We start from the raw sequence: 24,933 nt of genomic DNA on the forward strand, positions 1-24,933 counted from the left end.
AACACAACCCTAAATACTTCTGCAGAACACATGGTAGAATTTGCCTATCAAATGCCTCTACACAAAGTTACTGCCCAAAACAAATTGGTCACTTCAATCCAGGATTGTTTGTGGGACACTGCTATATGCAATTGGCTGCTGCATTTTGCCCATAAAATCCAGTATATTCTGTGAAGCACTTTAAATGTCTCAAAGATGTAATAAGGCATTATATCAAATGCAAATGCTTTGCACCCAACAGCTACAAGGTACTTAGAGCCACTAAAAGCAATACTTTAGTAGGTTCATCATCCTTTGCTATGGTGTCCATAAAGCTTACTTAGCATACAACAGGCAGGGGATCCTAGATTTAGGCGCAATCCCTTAGATTAGACATATGTAACCTACATTTAACACTGGTTAAGATACTTATGTAATGAAAATACCACAACTGGCGAGAGGGTGGGGAGAAGAAATGCACCATTCACTTTCCTGACTTTTCGAACTGTAACTTCACCTCACCTTCAGCAACCGAGTGATTCTGTAGCTTGGTAAACCACAACCCACACACCTGTCAGACCACATCGCCCTTTCATGGGAGACAAAAAGACTTCAGACAGGCAGAACTTTACAAATTTAATCCTGTTTAATTACTTCAAAACACATTTTAGCATACTAAAACATACAAAAAGAAAATATACCTTAGTTACAAGATCATTTTTAAAGTACAGAAGATTCAGGGTTGTCACTAGGATGGTAAAGCATCCAGCCTATGAATATTCACACCCTCACATGGCACTTTGCACAGTCATTCCAAATAACAGGGACATTAATGGATTTGACCCAATTGTTCCTAAATTGCATCAGTTGCAAGAAATGTGCACTTACCTTTTCGATATCCAATATCTCCCCCACAGGTGTGCAGCCAAATAGTATACACAAAAATGCTGTATATAATATATTCATCGAGCTAGGTCAACAAGGTTGAGTGCACAAGTGCTTTAAACCAAGCAGTGGGGTCCGTTAGATCCAGAATAAAACTAAGCCTTTTTGTTAACTGCTCATTAGGAAGAAAAACTTGTGTGCATAACAGGAGATAAATTGCTTGTCATATTAAGTCCTGTGCTTCTGCTCCACTAATACCTGGAAATGGAAATAGGAGGTCAGATATCCTACTATTCCACATTCTTTTCAATTAAATAGGTCCCAATTATTCAATAGTTATCCAAGGAGTTACCCTCTTGCAACTCGTTCGGCTTCTAAAATCTATACTAACTCAATTCAGAATGAATTTTAAAAATCATACTGGACAACCGTTCATGCAGGCCAAGACGATGTGCAATGTTGCCTGGAGCAGGTCAGACCCAACACACTTAGCGACAACTCTGATGGTTTTTAAACTGTGATTGCTTTGTTACCTCATACTTACAGCAATCCTGAAATCGAAGAATTGGCTACAACAGTACTTAAACTATACTGCACTTAAACACAAAAAACACCACATAAATACATCTTAATCCAGTTAAATCTCCTTTCTGTGTAAAGAGAATTGGCTAAGCTGCCATTTACAGAAAGAAGAACTAACAGATGAATCAATCTCCACCACTGTAGTGTGAATATTACAAAAAGGCCTGTACAGTTTAAAACTCAAGCTGCTTTTTGTCTTAGACCATATACACACCAACTTACAAAATTAAAAGGTTGCAACACTTGTAACAGGGTTTAAATGCTTTCAGTTACAGAGCAAGTAATTATGCTGAGGGAAATATACAATTTAATCATCATCTTCATCATCATCTTCTTCATCTTCCTCCTCCTCATCATCATCATCGTCGTCGTCATCATCACAATATGCCTCCTTCTTGGCAGGGGCTTTCTTCGCACTTTCCACCTTGCCTTTGGTACGATAATCAGCAACGTCCTACACGTTACAAAAATAACAAAGTCACTTGCCACTTCACCAAGACTTCTGCATTCCCACAAAGAGATTTACTAACGCTAAACTTGGAAGTAAACATTCAGTATCTTGCTTTAAGTGGGCAGAAAGCTTTATTTATTATCGTGTGGAATGACGTGGCAGAAATTTGATAGGCTGCGGGTAGACTGGACCACAAGAATCAAAGATCACGCAAACATTGGAATAGTAACAGGACATTTGGCATTGCGTTCAGTCTTACCTTTTCGTATTTCTCTTTCAGCTTAGCAGCTTTGGCGTTGTAAGGCTTCTTCTCCTCGTCAGTGCAGCCATTCCACAACTCACCCAGTTTCTTTGCCACATCGCCAATTGTCAAGCCAGGGCTACCAGCCTTGATTTTTGGTCGATGGTCTGAGCAGAACAAGAAGAAGCCAGATCTGCGAGAGGGTGGGGAAAAATTAAGAAAGTGGGTCAGGCAAAAACCACAGTTGGAAGAGCACACTCATTCCGTGCAAGTCACAATTAAGGTTGAATTTCTGACATTACAATCTTAGGGATGGACAGTAGGGAAATTCCTATCAATAAGCCTACCCCCCCACCACCAAAAAAAAAATCCATACTCCTGCAGAATGCATGAATCAGTTTACCAGTTAATCTATACAACCAAACCAAAATTTATTTTTGGAATGGAATCACCAAGTAATAGTATTACCACGAGCAAGTTCTGGTGGGTGAAGAAAGACTTGAATAATGAATCTTTTCCCAATCATCCAAAATCCAATGCTAAGCCCCCTACAATACTTAAGGACGTCTAGGAAGTTACTCACGGAGGCCTCTTTGGTGCATTGGGATCCTTCTTCTTCTTCGAACCCTTGGGTGGGATGTAGGTTTTCATTTCCCGATCATAACGCACCTTGTCTACTTTAGCCAGATCTTCGAACTTCGACTTCTCTTTGCCCGACATAGTCTGTCGAAAGATCAGGAGGGGTTACGAGCCAAACCGCTCAAAGTGTAGGCTATTTCAGCAATTGGCATCGGCTTCGGAAGATTAAAGACACGAAAAGCACGTTACCTTCCATCTCTCCGAGCACCTTTTGGAGAAATCTGAGAAGTTAACTGGGACATCAGGATTCTTCTTTTTGTGTTCTTCACGGCAAGTCTGAACGAAGTAGGCATAAGAGGACATCTTGCCCCTCGGCTTCTTCGGGTCACGTTTTGCCATTTTGGTGATTTTCTATAAAACAAGAAAAAAAATATATGTATATATATGTCACTAACTTCAAAACTCTTTCTTGCGCACATCACCAGCACAAGCCTCGCTTGACACTGACTAAAACTGGTACCAAATACTTTTACTTTCAGATTTTGCCCCCATTTCCTTCTGAATTCTGAGCCTTGGGGGTGATTCTAGGTGAAAAAAAAAGACATTTTAAATAAACAAACATTTTGGAAAATATTTCCCTCCCCCCCTCCCAAAAAAAAACCTTGGAAAAATCAAAAAAATTGCCAAGTGTGTGTGTGTGTGTGTGGGGGGGTGTGGAGAAAAAAAAAAGTAAAGTTTGGAAATCCTAAAATGTGTGTTTTTTTGGGGGTGAAAAATAAAATAAAATTAAAAAATAGCAAAAGACTATTTGTGTGGAATTAGGTAAAAGAGGGGAGTGGGGGGGGGAGGAGGGGGGAGGGAAGAGATCTGCAGAGAGAGAAAAAATAAGGTTATATCCCCCCCCCCCAAAAAAAAACCTCGCGTCTCGAGTCCTGCTTTTTCCCATTGTTATTAAAAGTCGCTTTTCTTCGCCCGAAGTGGACGGATTCGGTGCGAATTAAAGGCGACTCGAGGAGGGCGGACTCGCCCTCTGCAAAGGCGACCCGACGGTGCGTGTGTGTGTGTGTGTGTGTGTGGGGAGGAAACGGTGGATCAACGCCGCTCTGGTGGGGCTTTTATATATATATATATATATATATCTATACACATATCATATATATATATTATTTAAACTCCCACCACAAGTGTCTTTCCTCCTATTTATCTCTCTCTTTCCCGCCATGTTCTTACCATCTCCATTTTATGTTCAAGGACAACAACCGCACACACACACACACACTCACTCGCACTCACGCGCGCGCGTAAACCCCCCCTCTCCCCCTCTCCCCCACAAAAAAAAACCTTTTCCTCCTTTAATTCTTCGGCAATAAATATATATATATATATATATATATATAAATATAAAACCTTTTGATTTGGAAAGAAATCCCACACACACACAAAAAAAAACACCACCACTGACGAGAAAATAACTCCCCTCCACCCCCTTTCGCCACAGACAGACACAGACAGAGAGACACAGACAGAGAGAGAGAGACACACAGACAGAGAGAGAGAGAGACACACAGACAGAGAGGGAGAGACACAGACAGAGAGGGAGAGACACAGACAGAGAGGGAGAGACACAGACAGAGAGGGAGAGACACAGACAGAGAGGGAGAGACACAGACAGAGAGGGAGAGACACAGACAGAGAGGGAGAGAGACACACAGACAGAGAGAGAGACACACAGACAGAGAGAGAGACACACAGACAGAGAGAGAGACACACAGACAGAGAGAGAGAGACACACAGACAGAGAGAGAGAGAGACACACAGACAGAGAGAGAGAGACACACAGACACAGAGAGAGAGACACACAGACAGAGAGAGAGAGAGACACACAGACACAGAGAGAGAGACACACAGACACAGAGAGAGAGACACACAGACAGAGAGAGAGACACACAGACAGAGAGAGAGAGAGACACACACACACAGAGAGAGAGACACACAGACACAGAGAGAGAGAGACACACAGACAGAGAGAGAGAGACACACAGAGAGAGAGAGAGACACACACAGACAGAGAGGGAGAGAGTGCAGTGCAGTGCTCTGGGGTTACGGTAACGAGAGCGCTGGAGGTTTCTATCGGGAAACTGGAGCCACTTTGCGCTGCGCCTTCGCTAACGCCGGCGCTGCCGTGGACGGCAATGATGGCGAATACGCGTCGACCAGAGAGAGAGAGAGAGAGAGACACACACACACACACAGAGGAGGGGGGGGGGGGGGGGGGGAGAAAACAGGGTCAACAGCCCGATAATTCTTCTTCCATTTTGAGAAATCCATCCTCATGAAAGAAACTCCCCTTCAAATCCCTCGGTCGTCAGGTTTCGGGGGTCGAATGGACGGAAAATTGCGCGACGGAGGGGGTTTCAGGGGGGCCATTCCCTCCCCCCACCCCCCTCCCCCCTCCACTCCCCGTCTGCCTTTGCTCGGGTCTCCTCTACTAACAGACAGATACACACACACACTACAGAGAGCCGCCACACACACACACACAGAGCCCACACACACACACACAGAGCCCACACACACACACACACACAGAGCCCACACACACACCGAGTGCCATCAGCGCACAGGGAGGGGAGAGAGTGGCAGTGAATATGCTGTCCCCCCCCCCAATGGCTAAGGCGCTTCGTTAAAATGGCTCCATCTTTGCAATGGAACCAAACGACAGCTAGTGGAGCTATAACAATGCCTTACAACACACTCTCTCTCTCTCTCTCTCTCACACACACTCACACACTCTCTCTCTCTCCCTCACACTCACAGACTCTCACACACACTCACACACTCTCTCTCTCTCTCCCTCACACTCACAGACTCTCACACACTCTCTCTCTCTCTCCCACACACTCGCAGACTCTCACACACACTCACACACTCTCACACACATACACACATACACACATACATACAAACCTCCTCGGCTCTCTCACCAGCCCTCCCCTCTCAACCCCACACTAACCCCTCCACACACACACACACACACACATACAACACCCCCCCCCAAAAAAGCACGGGACAACCCAAGGCAGGAAGCAAAAGAAAAAAACACACACACACACAACCCCCTCTTCCTCTCCCCCTCCAATCTTTCAAACCTATTTCATTTTTTTTATTTCTCTTCTCCCAAACTCTCTTGATTCGTGGGGTGTAGAAAGAGAAAGGAGGAGGAGAAGGGGTGGGGGGGAGGGGGGGGTCCCTCCCGGATATATATATATTTACAGAGAGAGAGAGAAAGAAAGAAAGAGAGAGAGAGAGATCGAGAGAGAAGAAGAAAAAAAAAGATTCGGGGTTCAAGAAAGTTAGGACCGACTCCACTTGACGCATAGCGGTTCCAGCGCTGGAAACATTATATTATCACATTACGCGCTGCTTAATGCGCGTTGGAGAAGAGAAGTGGTGGTGGTTGGGGAGTGTGTGTGGTGTGTGTGGTGTGTGTGTGTGGGGGAGGAGGTGAAGAGAGAGGAGAGGAGAGAGAGAGAGAGAGAGCGAGAGAGAGCGAGAGAAAAAAAAAAGTCCTGAAAAACCCTGTCCTCCTGCTTTACCGTGAAAGCCCGCGCTATATTCCGACAGAGGAAGGGAAGGGAGGGGGAAACGAAACCCCCCACCGCCCGCACCCGGATCGCGGCCACAACAAAAGCGGGATCCCTTCCCCTCTCTCTGCGCCGACGCGCAGCGCTCGCCATTAGCCGCGGGACCTGCCATGTTACAGCGCTGCGCCCTGTGCCGTGTGCCCTGTGCCGACGCTCTCGCCCCGTCCGTCCATGTGTGTGTGTGTCTGTCTGTCTGCGCAGGTGGACCACAGGGAGAGAGAGACACACACAGAGAGAGAGAGAGACACACAGAACACAGACGGAGAGAGAAAGTGCTCGGAGATCGCCTTCCCCCCGACGTCGCTGTGACGAGCCGAGACGGAGGGGCCGAAGGGGATCGGAGGAGAGAACGCAAAAGGGGGGACCGAGCGGCGGAGCCATACGTACCGAACGTGGAGACAGATCCCTTTCCTTTCCCTTCTCTCTCTTCTCTCTCTCTCTCTCCCCTCCTCCCTCTCTCCTCTCTTCTCCTCTCTTCTCTCTCTCTCTCTCTATCGCCTCCTCTTTTGCAGCAAAAGGCTCAGCCTCGGCGGCTCCGGCGATGAGGGCGCCGATTGGTCAGACGCGCCGCCGCTTTAAATGCCGACGGCCGCCTCCCATTGGCCAGCGGTCCCCCCGCCGGCCCCGCCCCCTCGCCCCGACTCGCCCCGCCATTGGTCAGCCGCCCTCCGGCGCGGGACTTTTGAACGCGGAAAGCGCCTCGAAACTCCCGCACCGCACAACACAGGGGAAGGGAACACAGAGTGAGAGAGAGAGAGAGGAGAGAGAGGGGAAAAAAAAAGTCCAGCTGCTCCTGCCGTGGCTTTGGAAGTGTAGGACGATTTGAAACCACCGCCGTCCTTGTTGGAATTTGGGCTTCTCCTCCCTCCCTCCTCTCCCTCCCTCCCTCCTCTCCGTCAAGTCACCAATCCGAGATACCTCGTCGCTCTCACTCTCTGGTCGTGATATTTTTTTTTTTACCCGGAGGTTGATTTATGTTTCCAGAAGTGGGGGTAATAAAACTATTTGAACCCCAAGTTCAACCTCAACCTGGACGAGGGGGGAAAAAAATAATGGTCACTTTAAACGGGCGAGTTTAAGCTTAACTGATTGGGTTATAGATTTAGCACTTGGTTGTTTTTTATGGTATTGTGGATATTTTCCCTTCGGTGAAAGACACTACATCAGGTTATTTGGTGATCGTGCAGTTTGCATACATTCTCAACGAGATGTACACGTTTGAACTGCTAGGGAAAAAAAAGCACTTTCAGCCATTTGATATGAATAATTCGAATTTATTGTTATTTCCAATTGTAAGTGTCCACCTAAACACATTTTTGTGGCAGATTAGCACTTTAAAATTACAGGTAGATATTTTCTCTCAGTAAAACTCACATTATTATTTCAGTGATCAGTGTACTTATTTAACACGTTAAACAACAGAATCATAATCTTGGGTTTAAAAGCATTGAATTTAGTATTATATAGTGTTGGAGAATAATTCAGATGAGCTTCATAGATAATCTGTTTTATCCAGACTCGATTAAAATATTCCCTCTGAATTCTTCCCTTACTTCATGTCCTAGGATAAATAACACATATGCTAAGCTTATGTTTCTGTTACTATCATATCTTTCCAATACTTCTCCCAAATAGCAGCGATCCCACATGTAACTGGACAGTGCAGCAAATTATATCTAGCAATAGTCAATTTACAGCAATTATGAGCAGAAATCCTGACCAGTGTTTGCATTCATTTACCCAAGTTTTTTAGAACAATAAAGTATTTATGTAGGACTCATCTTCATCCATTCGGATATTGGAATGGAATAAAACAATGGCTTCAGAAGGATTGTTCAAAAGGTCTTATAATAATAATAATCTTTGCATTTGAAAGGCGCCTTATCACGTCTTCGAGACATCTCAAAGCGCTTCACAGAATGTATTGTAAAGTGAATTGACAGTATATTTTGAGGGCGAAACGCGGCAGCAATTGAGCACAGCAGTGTCCCATAAACAGTCGTGGATTGAATGAAAACATTTTTTTTTGAAGGAATTATTAACCCCGGAAAAGCGATCCGCCAATCAACAAACAACCGTGTTCCTACTTACTGCTAGGTAAACAGAGGCACGTGGATTGAGGAAACTTACCAAATGTTTTGCCCTGCCAGGAATTGAACCCAGATCTGTCGCTTGTGAGCCGAGTGCTTTTAATTTGAATTATGAGAATTTCTTGGTTTCTAATATTGCAGTATTTAATATTGATGCTCAGGATCAAAATTATTTTTCACAAGGAAGTTGTCTTCTCCCTGCTCCAACTTTCCAGACTCTTCTTCTGGTTTATAGCTCCATTGATATCCTCAGCTTTCTCATTCACCATTAACTACGCTTGAGGAACCTGGACAGTGGTAATTGGAGGAGGCAGGGTAAATCATCCACTTGGCTGTATCGTTCTCCCCCTCCCCCCCACCCATGTCACCTTCCACCCCACCCAGACCATCCACACCGCCTTCTCCTTCCATCACAGCTCCTGCCACACCCCCTCCTTACACTCGTTTGCCCTCATTTCTCCCTGCTCCTTCTCAACCGCAATCACCCGCATGAAGTTCACCACCTGCTGCCTAGCCCCCCCCTCTCCACCCAGCTACTGGTCATTCAACGCTCCCTCCTCTTCCTGCAGCTGAATGTGGACAAGACGGAAGCCATACTCCTTGGCTCCCATCAATGCCTTCACTCCTGCATCAGTTCGACCTCCCAGCTGTCCTTCCTCCCCCATATCCGGTCCCTGACCAGGACCGCCTTCTTTCACCTCTGCCATATTGCCCACCTTCGACCCTACCTGACCCCAAATGCAGCCAAAACACCCGTGCATGCGTTTGTCACCTCCCACCTGGATTATTCCAGTGCACTCCTTGACAGTCTTCCCAACTCCACTATCCAAAAGATCCAGCTCATTCGGAACTCTGCCGCCTGCATACTGAACCGGACCAAACTCCGTACCCACATCTCAACAGTTCTGGCCCAGGCTCCACTGGCTCCCCATCACCGAATGGATCGACTTCAAGATCCTCACATTTGTGTTCAAATCCTTTCACTCTCTGGCATCTCTCTGCCTCTCCGACCTCCTCACTCCCCATTCCACCACCCGGAGCCTCCACTCAATTGACATCGGCCTCTTGCTCATCCTTCTCACCCTCTGCCCTACCATTGGAGATCGCGCTTTCAGCCACTACCCCCCACCCCCCCCCGAAACTCTGGGACACTCTCCCTCAATCCCTCCGCCTTGCCCCCTTTCTCCCCTTTTTCAAGTCCCACCTGAAAACCTTCCTTTTCCCCTCCCCCAGCTTGGAGTCAGGCTCCACCTCTGTTAAATGCTCTGAGACACTACCCTGCTTGCAAGGCGGTACATAAGTGCAAGTTGTTGTTGTTACATCGTAAAATTATAGTGATCCTAAACTGAAAATACTTCTCCCCAACTCCCCTTATTGTTTGTCCCTTGAACCCATGGTTCCACTGCCTGTAAGATTATTCATAAAATATTGAATTTCCTGATCAAGTGCAATTATAACATTACATGAATTGTGTGACTATATTATTTTATCAGGTGCGATACATTAGTTGGTAATTATAGCCTGTTGGCAGCAATCCATTATTTTTAATCATCAGCTGTAACCCGCTCACAAATCCTCTACAATTCGGCGGAACAATGGCAATGCATTGATTTAAAGATTGTATTTTTAAAACAATGTTGATTTAGATTGTATGACCTGCTACAAAGCTATTGATAATTAACATTGTAGCTCATGCTCTTGGTTCTTGCTTCCCACTTCTATAAATCACATTGCCTTCGCAGTTAATGATGTACAGTACTAACAAAACTGCAGTGGACTATTGGAACACTCAAAATTGCATTTCAATTGTGTGATCCCCCCCAGATTCAAAGGTAATTTGCCTACAGATCAAGCAATCCAAAATTATAGTGAGCATTCCCTGTTATCCTGAAATCTCCCGATTTCTTAATTACCAATCTCATGATTGAGGTGCATTGAATAATGTCAGTACTATTCCTGAGAAGTGAATTTGTTTGTCATATGAGTTCACAAGGACTAGGAGGACTAAATTGTAAAGCCCACTGCTTCATCCGGGGCTCAAATAAAACTGCAACTGTGTGTGATGTAGCTATGAAGGCCTTTAAGTATTACACATGATGAAAATCAGTCCATTCATATCAAAAAAAGCTACTGCATCAAACATTTTCAAATGATTGTATTTTCATATTATTTTTACTTGTTTTTTTTTGTCAGAAATTTACAGTCCATAAACAAAATTACAAAAATTTTCAATCATCTGTTTTACACCGGTGCATATCGACAGTGGGAACCTCATAGGACACAAAGAGTCTTGATGAAAGAACTGAAGTAAAATCACAGCCCAAAGCATACCAGGGATGCTGAGTTCTCACATGCTGTAAAGCCTCTGTGGTTAGCAGTACAGTATTACAATTGAACTCACTGATCATAATCTACAATATTTATGTTTCGAGATTCTGGGGAAGGCAGAAGTATCGATTTATGGTAGACTGGATAAGCTGATGGTGCGTGGTAGAGTTTCTAAGGTGTTCAGTACAAATTTTCATTTACTCAAATATTATAACAGAAAATTAATGAAACATTGGGATCATCACTGTACTTTAGTAATTACGTGCAAAAAGAAAAGTAAGAAAACGACCAAAGTATAGTGGAATAACTTAGAAGCAGCGGTGGACTTGCTCCCCAAAAGGGCTTGGGATTGTTAATAATAATAATAACAACAGTTGCATGTGATATAGAGCCTTATCACGTCTTCTCGACATCTCAAAGCGTTTCACAGAATATACTGTAAAGAGAATTGACTGTATAGTTTGTGGGCGAAATGCCCACAAGGTGCCTCCCCCCACCCCATTGTTAGGTAAATGGGGGGCGAGGGGTGGGGGGGGGGGTAGGTGCGCTGAGCTATGGAGGGGGGGGCACGCCAATTTAGCATAAAACCTCCACGCATTTAGAAAAAACTTTTTTGTTGGGGCTGAAACGGGTCTGAACTTGGCTGCACAGAGTTGGTATGGTATCGCGAGTCAATCACGAGGGCATTTGGGAACCATTCAGGAAATTCCCTGATTTCCCACAGAGCCGCCTGGTTAGAAGGCAAGAAAAGTCCTCGAAAACACTTTTGTCAACTACTTACAAACCCCCTTTATCAGCAAAGGTTTGTCACAAAGTATCTAAGGGAGGGTTATTAATTAGTTGAAGCAAAATGTTATGCACGAATACCTTGTAATGGTTTAAACCTCTCAACCGATTCGTTTTTAGACTTATGAAAATGTTAACAGTATTCAGCAGGTTACGTGTATTCATTTCACAGGAAATAGCTACGATTTAAAATGTAACGGCATAAATGGAATTTGACGGATTCTTGCGCAATGCTAATCGAGTCACTGAAATCACGGCGGTTACAAAATATTCGCTGAATTTCACTCAATCCTTATTGAATTCGCAAGTGCTGAAATTACTGCCTTCATAAAGTTTTCTTGGTCAGTTGAGGCAGGTTAATAACTTGAGAGAAACAATTCAGAATCCTTTGACAATTCAATTGGTAAATGCACCATATGGTGCAGTAATATATGGAATACAGTTCAAGATCCTGGTCCTTACCTTCAAAGCCCCCCACGGTCTTGTTCCCCCCCACCTCGCTGACCTCCTAACCCCCTACCATCCTGTTCGCTCCCTCCGCTCAGCTGGCCCTGGCCTGCTTCACGTCCCCCGCCTTGCTCACCCCACTATCGGCGGGTGGGCCTTCCGCCACTCTGCACCCACCCTCTGGAACTCCATCCCACAGACCCTCCGTCTCGTCCCCTCCCTCGCCACTTTCAAGACCCACCTCAAGATCCTCCTCTTTGACTGTGTTTCGATCTCCCTGCTTCCCCCCCTGCCCTCCCCCACCCCAACCCTCAGCTTGGGTCCATAACTCTGTCTGTCCAGCATCTTGGTATGTCCTCCCGACGTGAAAGACTCTATACAAATGTAATTTTGTTGTTGTTGTAATAAAATATCCAGATTAAGCCAATTTTCTGGTTAAGGGCTGTAATCCAAGCTAGACCAGGAAGATCAGCTACCGGGGTAGAAGGTGCTGATTATCGCTCACCCCATCCTCTGGTCTTCCCCCGGCATCCAGTTGAGTAGTTCACCTTGAAGAAACCCAAAGGAGATGTCAAAGATAAATTGCCAAAGATGGCATAACCTGCACAACTTTGGTCTATATTGATTAGCTGATTGTAGTCAGTGCACATTGCAGGTGCTACAACTGGCCTCGATGTTACCAGAAGAGGGAGGATAAAGAAAATTCAGCCAAGAATTCAGTCACAAGAGGTTTAAATGAAGAAGGCCCTTTGGTCTATTTGATCTCATCCTTCCAAAATATCAACTCTTACTGTAGTCCCATTCTCAAGCTGTTTGTTGAGCGAGTCCACATTCCTTTCAATCCAGTGATCAACACCGGCAAACTGTTTGTGGATATCAGTTTAGAATAGGAATGGGCTCAGCTTTAACCCTTTTTCCACAACACCACACCTCAGTCAAATATGTGCAGAAACTTGCTGTCCATGGGTAAACATCGCTACTCGGGAGAGGTGCCAGAGGGTTGGATGGTACTGTGGAACCATACCCTTAACATGAGTGATTCCTTTATGGTAGAAAGGAGACATAATTGTAGTCAGGTGAGAAAGAAGACAACAACTAGCTCGGGATGTAATGAAGTCTAATCTGAAGCTTGTTTTGAATGCTTCCATCTCTCTTTATCACTGCTGAGTTACAGATTTCTATCCATACCAACACATTTTAAAACACGAAAGGGTAAATGTGGTTAATTCGTGGCACAACAGCAATTATAATATTTGCAATTTGGTTCGAAGTGAAACTTTTTCCTCTCACTAAAACCCACCAAAGATAAATCACGCAGTGGCGCACATGTTCCTGATTTTAGTCCCTCTCACTTCCACATGCACCAGATGGCGCTGCAAATAAGCATCGATAATCATTAATCAACAGACGGCAAAATGGCAGAAAGAGGACGTTCAACTTATTTTTTTAATTATTACTTCAAACTATGGCGTTTAACAAATAGCTTATTGGGCAAGTTCATTTTCGTTAGTGGATAGGAATGGGAAAGTGAGACTAAAATGGATGAAGATAGTTGCACATAATAATAATAATAATAATCCTTGCATTTGATATAGCGCTTTTCACGTCTGGAGGACGTCCCAAAGCACTTCACTTTACAGAACAAACTGTAAAGTGAATTGACTGTATATTTGTGGGCAAACGCGGCAGCCAATTGCACACAGCAATGTCCCACAAACAGTCGTAGATTGAAAATGACCAATTTATTATTGTTTTGGGTTTTGGGGGGAATATTATTAGGCTCTGTGTGGAGTAAGGAAACTTGCCCAAGATTTCGCCCTGCCTGGAATTGAACTCAGGTCTCTTGCTTGCAAAGCGAGTGCTCTAACCACTGAGCTACAGGACTCCACATGAAATAGCTACTAATGCAGTCAAGAGTTCAGATGATATTATGATCTACAGGAGCAAACCTGGAGTGGATTATTTTTACTATAGTCACTCCCATACACCCCACTAATTAAATCTGATCCACTGTTCCAATCTCAAGGGGAAGCTGTTTTGCTCTTCTTTGTGGTCATAAAGTAAAGGTAGTTTACCTACAAATTACACAGTCACTGGACTCAGTGCATATCCTGTGAAATGCTCTATGGTGTCTTCCATGCGTGAAAGGCACTATATCAAATGCAATTTGATTTATTTACCCAGTTACATCACCCATTGGAATAGCCAAGGCACTTTGCTCAGACAATGCAGATGACAAAAAATCCTCCTCTTTCTGTACCTTTTGCACTTTTAACTTGTGTGCTAAATATTATCATCTTTTGCATCAACAAAAAAAGTATTTTCTGAAGACATAATAGTTTCAGACTTAATTCAGTTGTTTCTCTTCAATATTCTTTCCTGGAGAAAACGTTCTTAGCTAAACACCCTGCAATAAGCTGCATCTTAGAAATGGTTACTATGATGTGGGGTAGAGAACCAATCTGAGAAACAATTTGGTGCCGTAATGGGAAGATGGTAGGTTAATATTCTGGGAGGATAGAATCAAAAGCGCTGAAAGGCCTTCTTCATCTGACCATCTCTTATGATCTTATGAATTGTAACATAAAAGCTCAGATAACTTGCAGTTCCCCATAATTTAACACCAAGATGTGAGATGACTTATGATGTGCAGAAAAATATCAATAGACTGTACTGGCTTAATTAAAGATCGCACATACAACAAGAGGCCTTCTACATCAATCACCCAATTATTCAAAATAGTCTAGTTTGCTTGTGCAACAATCTGTTACGGCAACACATTGCTGCTGATTGTGGAGATCAGAACCACTGACAGAAGAACTAAGTTCAGACCGTTCTTCTAATAAGTGAGGGAAATCTCCTGCTTTAGACTGGTTAAAAAAAGCATGCAGAAATAAAATTTGGTTACCCGGCTGCTGCAAGGTACCTTAGTGCTCTTGGACATTAACTCACGTGAAGGGAGCTATATAAATGCAAGTTGTTAAGTTCTGCAGGTAAAGCAAAAAAATTGACACTGCCCCTGGCAGTTATTGATGCGGTTTCTTAGTTTAACTGAGATTGCAACATTAAGCATCACAATGATGATCAAAGTCTTGTGGTGCGCTGTGTAAAATAAAGAAATAAAAGGTGTTGGTTCATTCCAGACACGGGAAATTTCCATGTATCGGTGGCATATGTGGAACTTTGTCTGGTTTGGATATGCTTAAGTATAATGATGGGTTTCTGCAGGTGTCAGACACCCAGTCGACCAGAAAAATAAAATGCTGGTGACATTTCTAAACAACTGCTGAACTTTTAAAGCTGTTTACCTGTTCATTCCAATATTCACTTCACCTCCAGTATCAGAATTGGCTTTCATTAATGTGTTCAGAACTCCCTCCTCAGTCATTTTTAAATAATTAAAAACGCAGACGTACATCTTTCAAGGTTCGATATTTTAAATTTTAAAATGAATTATCCTTGTGCCTGCGAGTTATTTTTTTCAATGAAATCGGTCCTACAAAACCTGGAAGCAATTTTACACCTTCAATATACCTGCTCTACTTAGGATGCTGGAGGCAACATAGAATAGACATACGAATGGCTGGATATTTTCTTGCTTGTAATCCTAAAGAACAATTATTGTATTTTTAAGTAAAATCTTTTTTTGTGCCATTAAAACCTTTGCAATTGTATGACAGTTCCTTTGCAATTATATTAGCAAATGTTTCTGACCATTATTCTGATCAATTTTCTTGAACCTTTGCTCGTTAAGAACACACTTTACAATATATTCAGTGAAGTGCCTTGAGACATCTCGACAATATGATAATTATAATCCTTGCATTTAATATAGCACTTTTCACGTTTTCTGGACAGCTCAAAACGCTTTACAGAATATTCTGTAAAGTGAATTGACTGTATATTTGTGGGCGAAACGGGTGATAAGGCGCTATATCACATGCAAGGATTATTATTACTATTATTATTAAGTCATTTCCGAGGACATCAAGTGGGAACAGGATCAGGTTTGGCTATGATGGCCTCTCAGAGTCCAATAAACTCCCCATGCTCATTATCAAGGCTCACACACAAATATCTACTGGGGGTGTGATACCAGAGAAAGAGAGAACTGTACCCCAACACAAAGAAAAGAACTCAAAATCCTTGAAGGTGGAAGGTAGAAATCTGGAGGAGAAAGTAGCTGTGCTCTTTGTTAGTTGTTCTCATTTTGTCCTGTCATTATCCTAATCTTTTTTCCAATCTCGGCTTCTTCACTATACTTCTTCGCTGGCAGCAGTGATCCATGATCTTACAGAATCGATATGATTTTGCTTTTGCTGGAACTCACCCTTATGTGGATGCACCCACCACCACCACAGAAATAGAACTCGTTGCCTTGAGTTTCCATTCCCTGTTGTTTTGGTTTCCAATGCTTAATATTTAACTTCTCAACAGTGACCTTTGGCTCATTTTCCACATCTTCCACCCTGCTCCCTGATAGCTCAACGTGCCTCAGCTGCTCGAGCATTTTGTTAAAGATCAAGGTCTTGTAAGGTGTGACAACAGGGTCTTCTTGAAGCAAAGACTTCCATCACCTGTTTTTGAGGTTCATAATGTATGAGTTCTAGAACTCACGCTTTGCTTCAGTTGCGTAAAAAAAAATCATCTGTTGAAGGCGACAAAAACGAGTTGCTTTGTGTTTTATTGGAGTGAAATAAGTGGTTAGTCATTATTAACTTTCGTTCCTGTGTTGGTCACAGGGTTAAAGGCTTTCTTCAAACTCCTTCTCACCTTAATGTAGTAGAGCCCTCTTGTGCTCAGGTGTAGCACTGGTGTCAGCTTTGGCTGAGTTCGTCGTAGAAGTTAGGGTCGGAGGTTTATGCCCCATATCAGGACTTGAACTCAGAGTCTCTGCTGACACTGCATTGCAATACCAAGGGAGATGCCATTTTTCAGATCAGGCACTAAACTGAGGCCCAAACTGCCTGTGCTTCAAATTGGGTCGTAACCCTTTTTTGGAAAGTACAGGCAACAACAACAACGAAATTACATTTATAGAGCGCCTTTCACGTCGGGAGGACGTCCCAAGGCAAGAGCTCCTTTAAAATCAATCCAGCCATCAGGCAGATTTTTGGAGTTTTGGAAAGAGTTGTAAGCAAATTAAAACTTAATTAAAAATAATAAGGACTTTTAAAAAGATGTTTAAAACTACTAACTTTATAAACTGTAATTTATGTGGTTCCCAGGGGTGTTATAATGAGAATCCGATGCATCAACATTGTGAGGGGAGGGGTCGTTGGGGGGAGAGCAAATGCGTACGTGATAATATCATTGGAGATTTAACAGACTGCATTTCCTCCCCCACCCACCACCATCACCCTATTGTGCTATGAATGTAACAACACAAAATGTACAGAATAATAAAAGTTATTGCAATTAGAAAATAATAAAACAAAGTATTTATCATGCTGAATTAATTTGAACTTTCGCTATTCATTTGCAGACACATACCATAGTATCTGGCACATCTTATCACAGATCCAAGAGGAATGGGCTGGAATGTATAAAAGATCTTGATTAGACCCTTTTAGAGAACTACACAATGTTAATCTGCACATTGTTATGGATAAAAAAGTAAAAGAAACAAGGTGGGAAGCGAAACAGGAACCCAGCTAAGATCTTCAGATATGTTAAGCACAACTGCAGGTGTAAAATGTACAATGAGAAATAGAAGGTTATTCCTCTCTACAACAGTACGACTGAGCTTAGAACAATGTACTTAAAAGTCAGCATTAGTTTGTGCTGTTTACAAAGCAGAACAACTCAGTTTCAGGTTTTCAAATTACCTTGTCAGAGTTTCCGCCAGATTAAGAAAAATAGAGCAATCTTTGAAAATAAAGGAAAGGTATAACAGAACAATAATGATCCTGCATTTGATATAACACCTTAGCATATCTTCGAGACATTGCAAATCGCTTCACAGAATACTCTGTAAAATGAATTGACTGAATATTGTGAGCGAAACATTTCTTAAAAGATGGTCAAGCAAGGCAGGTCTGAAACTTTTACACAAAGAATGGATGCTATGAATGAGGAGATAAGCAGATCAATCAACTAGTGAAAGTAATAGGTCAATGATAATAAATATACTTCACAACACAGCAGTTACACATCCGCAAATAAATCGTTGCTTTATACAGCATGGTTGCTTACACCTGCTTCAAAATTGATCTGAAAAAACATTGCAAACTAAACCTTTCAGTGCTGGAATTTGACCATGTACTAATACTCCATATTTGCCCAAATTACAAGCAAGTCCTGTGGTGCTCTAAGAATTCCAATAAGCTACACAGCTTATTGGAATTCTCTTCTTATTTATGATCACTTCAGCGTTAAAGGCCTGACTCTCCTCTGCATATAAAAGCAATGCTTCTTTCAAATGCATACAAAGGAAAAGGTAAAGAGCCTAAAGGGCAGCATCGCTGAGGAATGTTGCTCAACTGGTTGAGGAATAATCTCTAGCCAAATAACAAGCCCCTTCCCACCTATATCAGAGCCATGTGGATATTTTTGTTTCTGCTTTCAAAGTACAGGACTGCTGAAGGCTCACACTTCCCAGAGAAGCGAGTCTCCCCTTGGAGCAATCCCCAGTGAAGTATTATTATGTGTAGGCTGGGATTTCTAAACCCAGAACCGGCTCAAACATACCAGGGAAGGATGTAAGTCACTAGGTAAAATCCAGTTATGTCACTCTAATTCAGGACCCGTTTCCCCACCCGCCAGTTACCAATTTGTTTGGTTCAGAACATAGTTGGGCATGAAGCATCCATGTAGTATTAAATATCAGTGTCCGAGTGTGATGTATAATGTATATGAAGGTGGGGGTTGCATATATGTGTGTGTATCTGTACAAGGCTGATGTTTTGCTCTTTACATCACAGCAATGATGCTGAGGCAACCTTGATCTTGTCAGGAACATCACAATGATAAGCAGAGACACTTCATCCTCCAGAAGATATGGGACTGCTTTCAGGGCTCCAACAGAGGTAGCAATGCCACCGACAAGGACTGATCAGTGGTAACGTTTGCCACCGTCCTTCTGAAATCCTAACAGGCTTCCCCCCCCCCCCCCACACAAATACCACATTCTTAGTTATTTCATTCCTAAGTACTCGGTTTTAACCAATTCTGCTCGGAGTACTTGCCCCGGTATTCCTAACTAAACTCTCGCCACACCACACTGCACCGCACCTCCAAGATTTCTCAGCAGAAGACGCCCACAAACTCTTGAGGCAGCCAAGCTCTGCTGGGCAATCAGCAGCGTTTTTCAATGCATAATCTGCCCACAGAGGTGGCTAACAATTTAATACTGTTAATGCTAAATACGACGTCCACTAAGTGGTAGGGGGGACATCAAAACTCAGAACTTACCCTCAAGGAGGGAGGAAATACTGGAGGTTGCTCACTTTCTAGCAGCCAATTGCAAAACAGAGTTGGTCGATTTCCAAGAGCAGTGGACTGAATTCATTACTGCAAGTGGCTATTGAGGCAGAATCAATACTAGCATTCAAAAGGAATGAGATAAGCACTTGAGCAGTAATAATACTGAGTGATGTGCGAATGTAGGGAAAGATCCTTTTTTCAAAAAAACAGGTGATTCAGTAAATCGGTAGGACAAACACGATGGGCCGAATTGCCCTTCTGTGCTGAAAATTTCTATGTTTCTAACAGGTTTCCTATGTCCCATGATAGTTGGCTGGTAAGCGGTGCAATAGACCACAAGTAAAGGGAAGAGAACCAAACCAAAAAAATGGGTCTTGAAATGTAATAAAGCCTTTCAGCCATTTGGACACTCTCCAATTATTCCTTCTTTTCTGGAAGTGAAAGCCTGTGCTGGGGTACATTTAATAAGCAGCACTGATCTTCCAGCACCTCACCGCTGGTACCTATCGAGAGCTTATCTGACTGTGAGGAGTAGCCAGCCATTTTGTACTCATTGAAGCAAAGCCACAATTTTGTACCATCCCTGCCATGACAAACATAAGCAGGCAGATTCCAGGCAGAGGGCGAAACCTTGGGCAAGTTTCCTTACTCCACACAGAGCCTAATAATAATCCCTCCAAAACCAAAAGCAGTAATAAAAAAATTGGTCTTTTCAATCTAAGACTGTTTGTGGGACATTGCTGTACGCAATTGGCTGCCGCGTTCGCCCACAAATATACAGTCAATTCACTTTACAGTGTCTTCTGTGAAGCGCTTTGGGACATCCTCCCGACGTGAAAAGCGCTATATCAAATGCAAGGATTATTATTATTATTATTATAATAATCCTTGCATTTGATAGAGCACTTTATCACATCATTCAAAACATCTCACAAGCTCTTCACAGGATTTATTGTAAAGTGTAGTGACTCTGTTTTATAAGCGAATGTCCCACAAGCAGGTCTGACCAAGTGAACGATTTGTTTTATTTGGTGGATTTGTTGTCCAGGACACTGTGAGGAACTTTTTTCTCTTTTCAAATCGTGCCATGCGATCCTTAACGTCCTCTTGAACAGGCAGACGGGACCTTGGATTAACATCTCATCTGAAGGATAGGAACAGATTCACTTTATTGATTTAGTTGCTGATGTACAGCTATTGCCCAGTGGATTCTAAATTTTACAGACACAGTTGTCATTCTTGATGGATACTGTATAAATCTCCGAGGTGAATCTGCCACCTTGTGTGGAGGTTATCCTTAAAAATGTATTGTAACCAGTAAACCTGTTCTGATATCATTCCAAAACCAGAAAGCCCAGTGGATTTTGATGAGAACCATACTGATGAAACATACGTATTTCATTATGAATTTGAAAATGATGTAAACAGTTGTGCTTTGGAGGTATTGGCAGTGTCGGAGTTAACATAAAAATCTCGCTGTATTACAGATTTGCATTGCTGATGGCTTACTTAATGGAGAATCGGTAGATGGTGCTATAGATTCTAACTCACAAATGGTAGCTGATTAATTTTAAACAATGCAATTTTCACCTGCATTGTTCCATCAGGACACTCCCTTCAAATTACTAAATCCAGTTGCGCACTGGTCGGAGCTTCATCGAAATAGTATTTCTCGTCATTTGAAGAAAGCCTTCGCTCAAATCACTATTTCTTTTGTAAATTTGGAGTAATTCGGCTTGGCAGTAATGTTGCTTTCTTTGTTTGAATCGCAAGCTGAAAAATAGGGTGGGAATATTCAGTGCCAGCTGATGTGGAATTTTCTTCCAGCCTTCCTCTGCTTATTGGCTTTAATAACTATTCATGACTCGCCTGTGCATATTGGAATGTTCAGGTCTATACTTCTGTGAATTTTGTATGTTGCTCGAGGAACGTGTTAAAAGTGTGACTGTAAGCACAGAATGTAAAAGCTGTATTATTTCCTCCTGTATCTCTTGGGGGCAGTGACACATTTGATTGTACTTAAAACGCGTCTTTCACCACTCCTCAGTTTATTCTTTTGCAATTTCAGAAAAAAAATCGTTGTATCTATTACAAATCTCTCGTCTTGATTCAGCAAGGGAATAAGTGTTCCACCGTAGGGCAAAAATGTTGGTCTTAAATGTATGCTTTTGGTTCAGTTTCCGTTAGTCAAAAAGCAAAATCAACAGCAGGACGAAAGAATCGCTGATGTACCAGATGTTGACCATCTCGGCCCTTCTTGCATTAGCTGTGGCACCAGTGACCTGTAAGGAGAGGAAATTTAAAAGCCATCTGCCTTCTCGTAATTATTACCTTTTTTTGGGCCAGTGAATGTGGAACCCATCACAATGCTTAAAAGGAATTGGAACCAGACAGAGTACAAAATACCTCATACACATGAACATTTCTCTGTGTCTGGAAAGGATTGTGCACTCTCCCTGGAGGGACAGGCACACCCTGTTTACCTAATTCCAGGGAGTATTAACCACAGGCTGGCCAGAGCCAAGGCTTGTGCATTGCTTAGGATGTGAGCTGGGGTACTGCTGAAGTTTAACCAGTTAAAAACACATAGTGATAATTATCACTCATAGCTGGAAGGTGCATTAGGTGTGTTGAATCTACAGTGCTTTACTGATGTTCTTCTGATCCACTTATCCATAGAGTTTCTGAGAATTATGCAACGGAGAAGATAATCCTCTGCTCTTACTCTCTCCCCCCAGCCCCTCCTACCCACTGAAACAAGCCTCTTCTGAATGCTCACTAAGAAATACTGTGATGCTCTGTAACCAACCTCTAGGAGGTTCAAGAGCATCGTGAGTTGATCACGCTCCAATGTAATGCTGGGGGAGCAATGATTGTCTGAGGTACCGTCCTTTGGGTGATCCATTAAACTGAGGTCTGGTCTGCCTGTTCAGTGGATACTAAAACTTGCAAGGCACTATTTGGAAATAGAAGGGAGTTCTGGCCAACAATCACCTAGATAAAATTGGTCATTTACTTCATGGCTGTTTATGGGACATTGCTGTGTGCAAAATTGGCTATCATGTTTGCCTACAAATGCAGTCACTACACTTTACAGTAATTCCTGTGAAACGCTTTGAGACATCTTGACAACATGTTGAGGTGCTATTTCAAATGCAAGGATTACTATTATTATTACTAATGAACCAAACAATGCATTACCATCCTCGCCGTGTCTCTGAGTTTGCCATCTGTCTGTGCATCAACACGGAGTGTTTTTTACATTTACTGATAATGCCTCCAACTGAAACTGTCCTGTGTACTGCTCCACCTCAATAAAGATTGTATGGAGGTTTTTAGGCACTGAAGGGGAGGGGGGAGCAATTAATAATTATTCAAATTCGAATTTTGCTTTCATGTAATTCAATTAAAGCCAAAGTACCAACCCTATTTGCAAATAAATCACTGTGACCAGTCAAGGTTATCGTGTCCTAGTATCAGGCAGATGCCTTTGTTTTTTGTCATTTCAGATCAAAGGGCATTATCCTGCTGCGTTCAATAAATGCAGTGAACCTTCAGATCTGTGCTTATGAAGGGAGATTCCAAGCACAGTATAAGTGCACATTGAATCATTATACTGAGGATTCAGAACTGAATAGCCCTCAAAGAGGTGTTAGAAGTCTAAAGTAAAGTGAATTGCAATTGATGAATTAAATTGCCTTCAGAAACAAACGGATAGCCATGAACAATGGACGTGATGTCTGACAAACATTGCAGTGCGTTTCTATGATGATTTTCAAGTTTACAGTTTCAGACAAAAGGTGGTGCCTAATAATAATAATCCTTGCATTTGATATGGAACCTTATCCCGTCGCCAAAACATGTTAAAGCAAGGGATACTGTGGGATATGGACAGTGTTAAAAACAAAGTAGGGTTTGGATTTCAAAGAGTTACACTTAGTGTTCTATTTTGGTAGAAAGATTTAATTGTAAGAGGGACAGTTGGATTCTGCTTGTTAACTATTCAGAGAAGCTGTATCTAAGAGTGCAAGGTTCGTGCAGCAAATGGAGTGATGTGAATGGTTTCCAAGCTTAGAGTGAAAAGACGGGTATAGATAAAGCAATTCTCTGTCAAACAGGCAACGGTAAACGAAAAACTGTAGATGTTTTAAGAAGACTGAGGCGTGTAAACTCTCTCACATTTTGCGTGGGACCTTTTTTTATATTACGCTGTAAATAAAGTTTAGTGTATATACCGTATTTTTTTAAAATCGGTAAACATTTGCTGTCAATGTCTTTAAATGTGATTGTGTTATATGTAAAGTACAGTCCAGTGCACAGAAATAATTGGTATGGGAGCTAATTATTAACATCTCGTTATGTTGATTTGCATAGACACAGAATCCAAGCTCGCAGGAGAGAAGTACCCACTTGCGAAGTCTGGGTAGAAGGTCATGTGAGGTTAGAGTACTGACAACCCTGAAAAATTGAATTGAAAAACTAAAACACTGGTAAAAATTCAATCTGAATTCTGTCCTAAATGGTTTGTTTTTCTACATATAGTGTGAATACATATTAAGTACAGTATTCGTATTTTGCTCATACCTGTACTCCTAATTCAAACAATGGCAGAAACCTTACATTTTCTTCTCAGCTTCTGCAGATTTTGAGAGATAATGAACTCCTAGCCAAAGGGGCAAGAATGTTTTCTATGAATGAAAGCTACGTTATTGTTGTCAATGCCTTTTCGTGGGGGATAATAGCTATTCAATATGCTTCCCCTTTTGTTCTCGTTTCTGCGCAGTTGATTGTTTGTGTAACTTGCTTGATTTGTCAAACGTTTTCCTGTTTTGTCGTATCTTTTGTGATGCGAACACAGAGAGATGAATCATAAAACCTGGTACTTTTGCTGGTTTCTCATTGCTCACATTTAAATTGCAACACCATCATTGTATGTCTCCACGTTTAAAACGTAATAAGTCACTGTGTGTGACAAGCCTATCACCCTCATTCTTGCCCGGCTCATCCTACCCTTTAAATCCTCCCATGGTCTAACATCTGTAACCCTCCTGCCTTTGCGGGGTTAGAGTAAAAATAAACTTATTTGTAAAAGTCAAATCTCTTCTCGCTGTAGATTTTAACATTGGGAAGGCTGGACGAGGCACAATGTCCTATTCCTGCCTGTTCCCGTGAGTCAAATCAGGGGATAAAGTGCAACGAATCAGCTAGCATTCACTCAAGGGTCACTGCTCTCTGGATATACTGAGAATCAGGTGACAAATAGCTGCCGGGGGCACTCAGATCATTTACTCAGAACTGCAACGCCACTGGCCGCAGTAAAGAAACACATTTGACGAGATGAAGCGGTGCTAATTATTACGATACACTGCGGAACAACTTGGCTGTGTGCCTGGGTGCTTCACTTGGTTGGAAGCAATTAAGAAAAATGTCACAGCTTTCATTCACAAAGGGGTTAATATTGGATCCCTTCCCACTTGGGCAGGAGACAAAGCAGAG

At 42.6% G+C, this 24,933-nt stretch overlaps 1 protein-coding gene across 3 annotated transcripts; it reads right to left on the reverse strand.

The window, feature by feature from the left end:
• Positions 1-606: 606 nt before the first annotated feature.
• hmgb3 (high mobility group box 3) lies at positions 607-6,796 on the reverse strand. Of its 3 annotated transcripts, none has more exons than XM_042340558.1 (5): positions 5,685-5,709; positions 2,967-3,128; positions 2,722-2,861; positions 2,157-2,331; positions 607-1,900 (listed from the first exon to the last, which is right to left on the reverse strand). In XM_042340558.1, the coding sequence occupies exons 2-5, from the start codon at positions 3,114-3,116 to the stop codon at positions 1,754-1,756; spliced, it is 612 nt and encodes a 203-aa protein (XP_042196492.1). In that variant the 5' UTR covers positions 3,117-3,128; positions 5,685-5,709; the 3' UTR covers positions 607-1,753.
• Positions 6,797-24,933: the final 18,137 nt, after the last annotated feature.

Source organism: Callorhinchus milii, unplaced genomic scaffold (genome assembly GCF_018977255.1).
Source record: "Callorhinchus milii isolate IMCB2004 unplaced genomic scaffold, IMCB_Cmil_1.0 Scaffold15, whole genome shotgun sequence".
NCBI lineage: Eukaryota > Metazoa > Chordata > Chondrichthyes > Chimaeriformes > Callorhinchidae > Callorhinchus > Callorhinchus milii.

What these genes read in the sequence shown, in the direction of transcription:
- hmgb3 (XM_042340557.1), bottom strand. An exon ending in GGTGCTCGGAGAGATGGAAG is followed by an intron (nt 2,862 to 2,966) that starts GTAACGTGCTTT and finishes ATCTTTCGACAG; the next exon opens with ACTATGTCGGGCAAAGAGAA. An exon ending in AATGCACCAAAGAGGCCTCC is followed by an intron (nt 2,332 to 2,721) that starts GTGAGTAACTTC and finishes ACCCTCTCGCAG; the next exon opens with ATCTGGCTTCTTCTTGTTCT.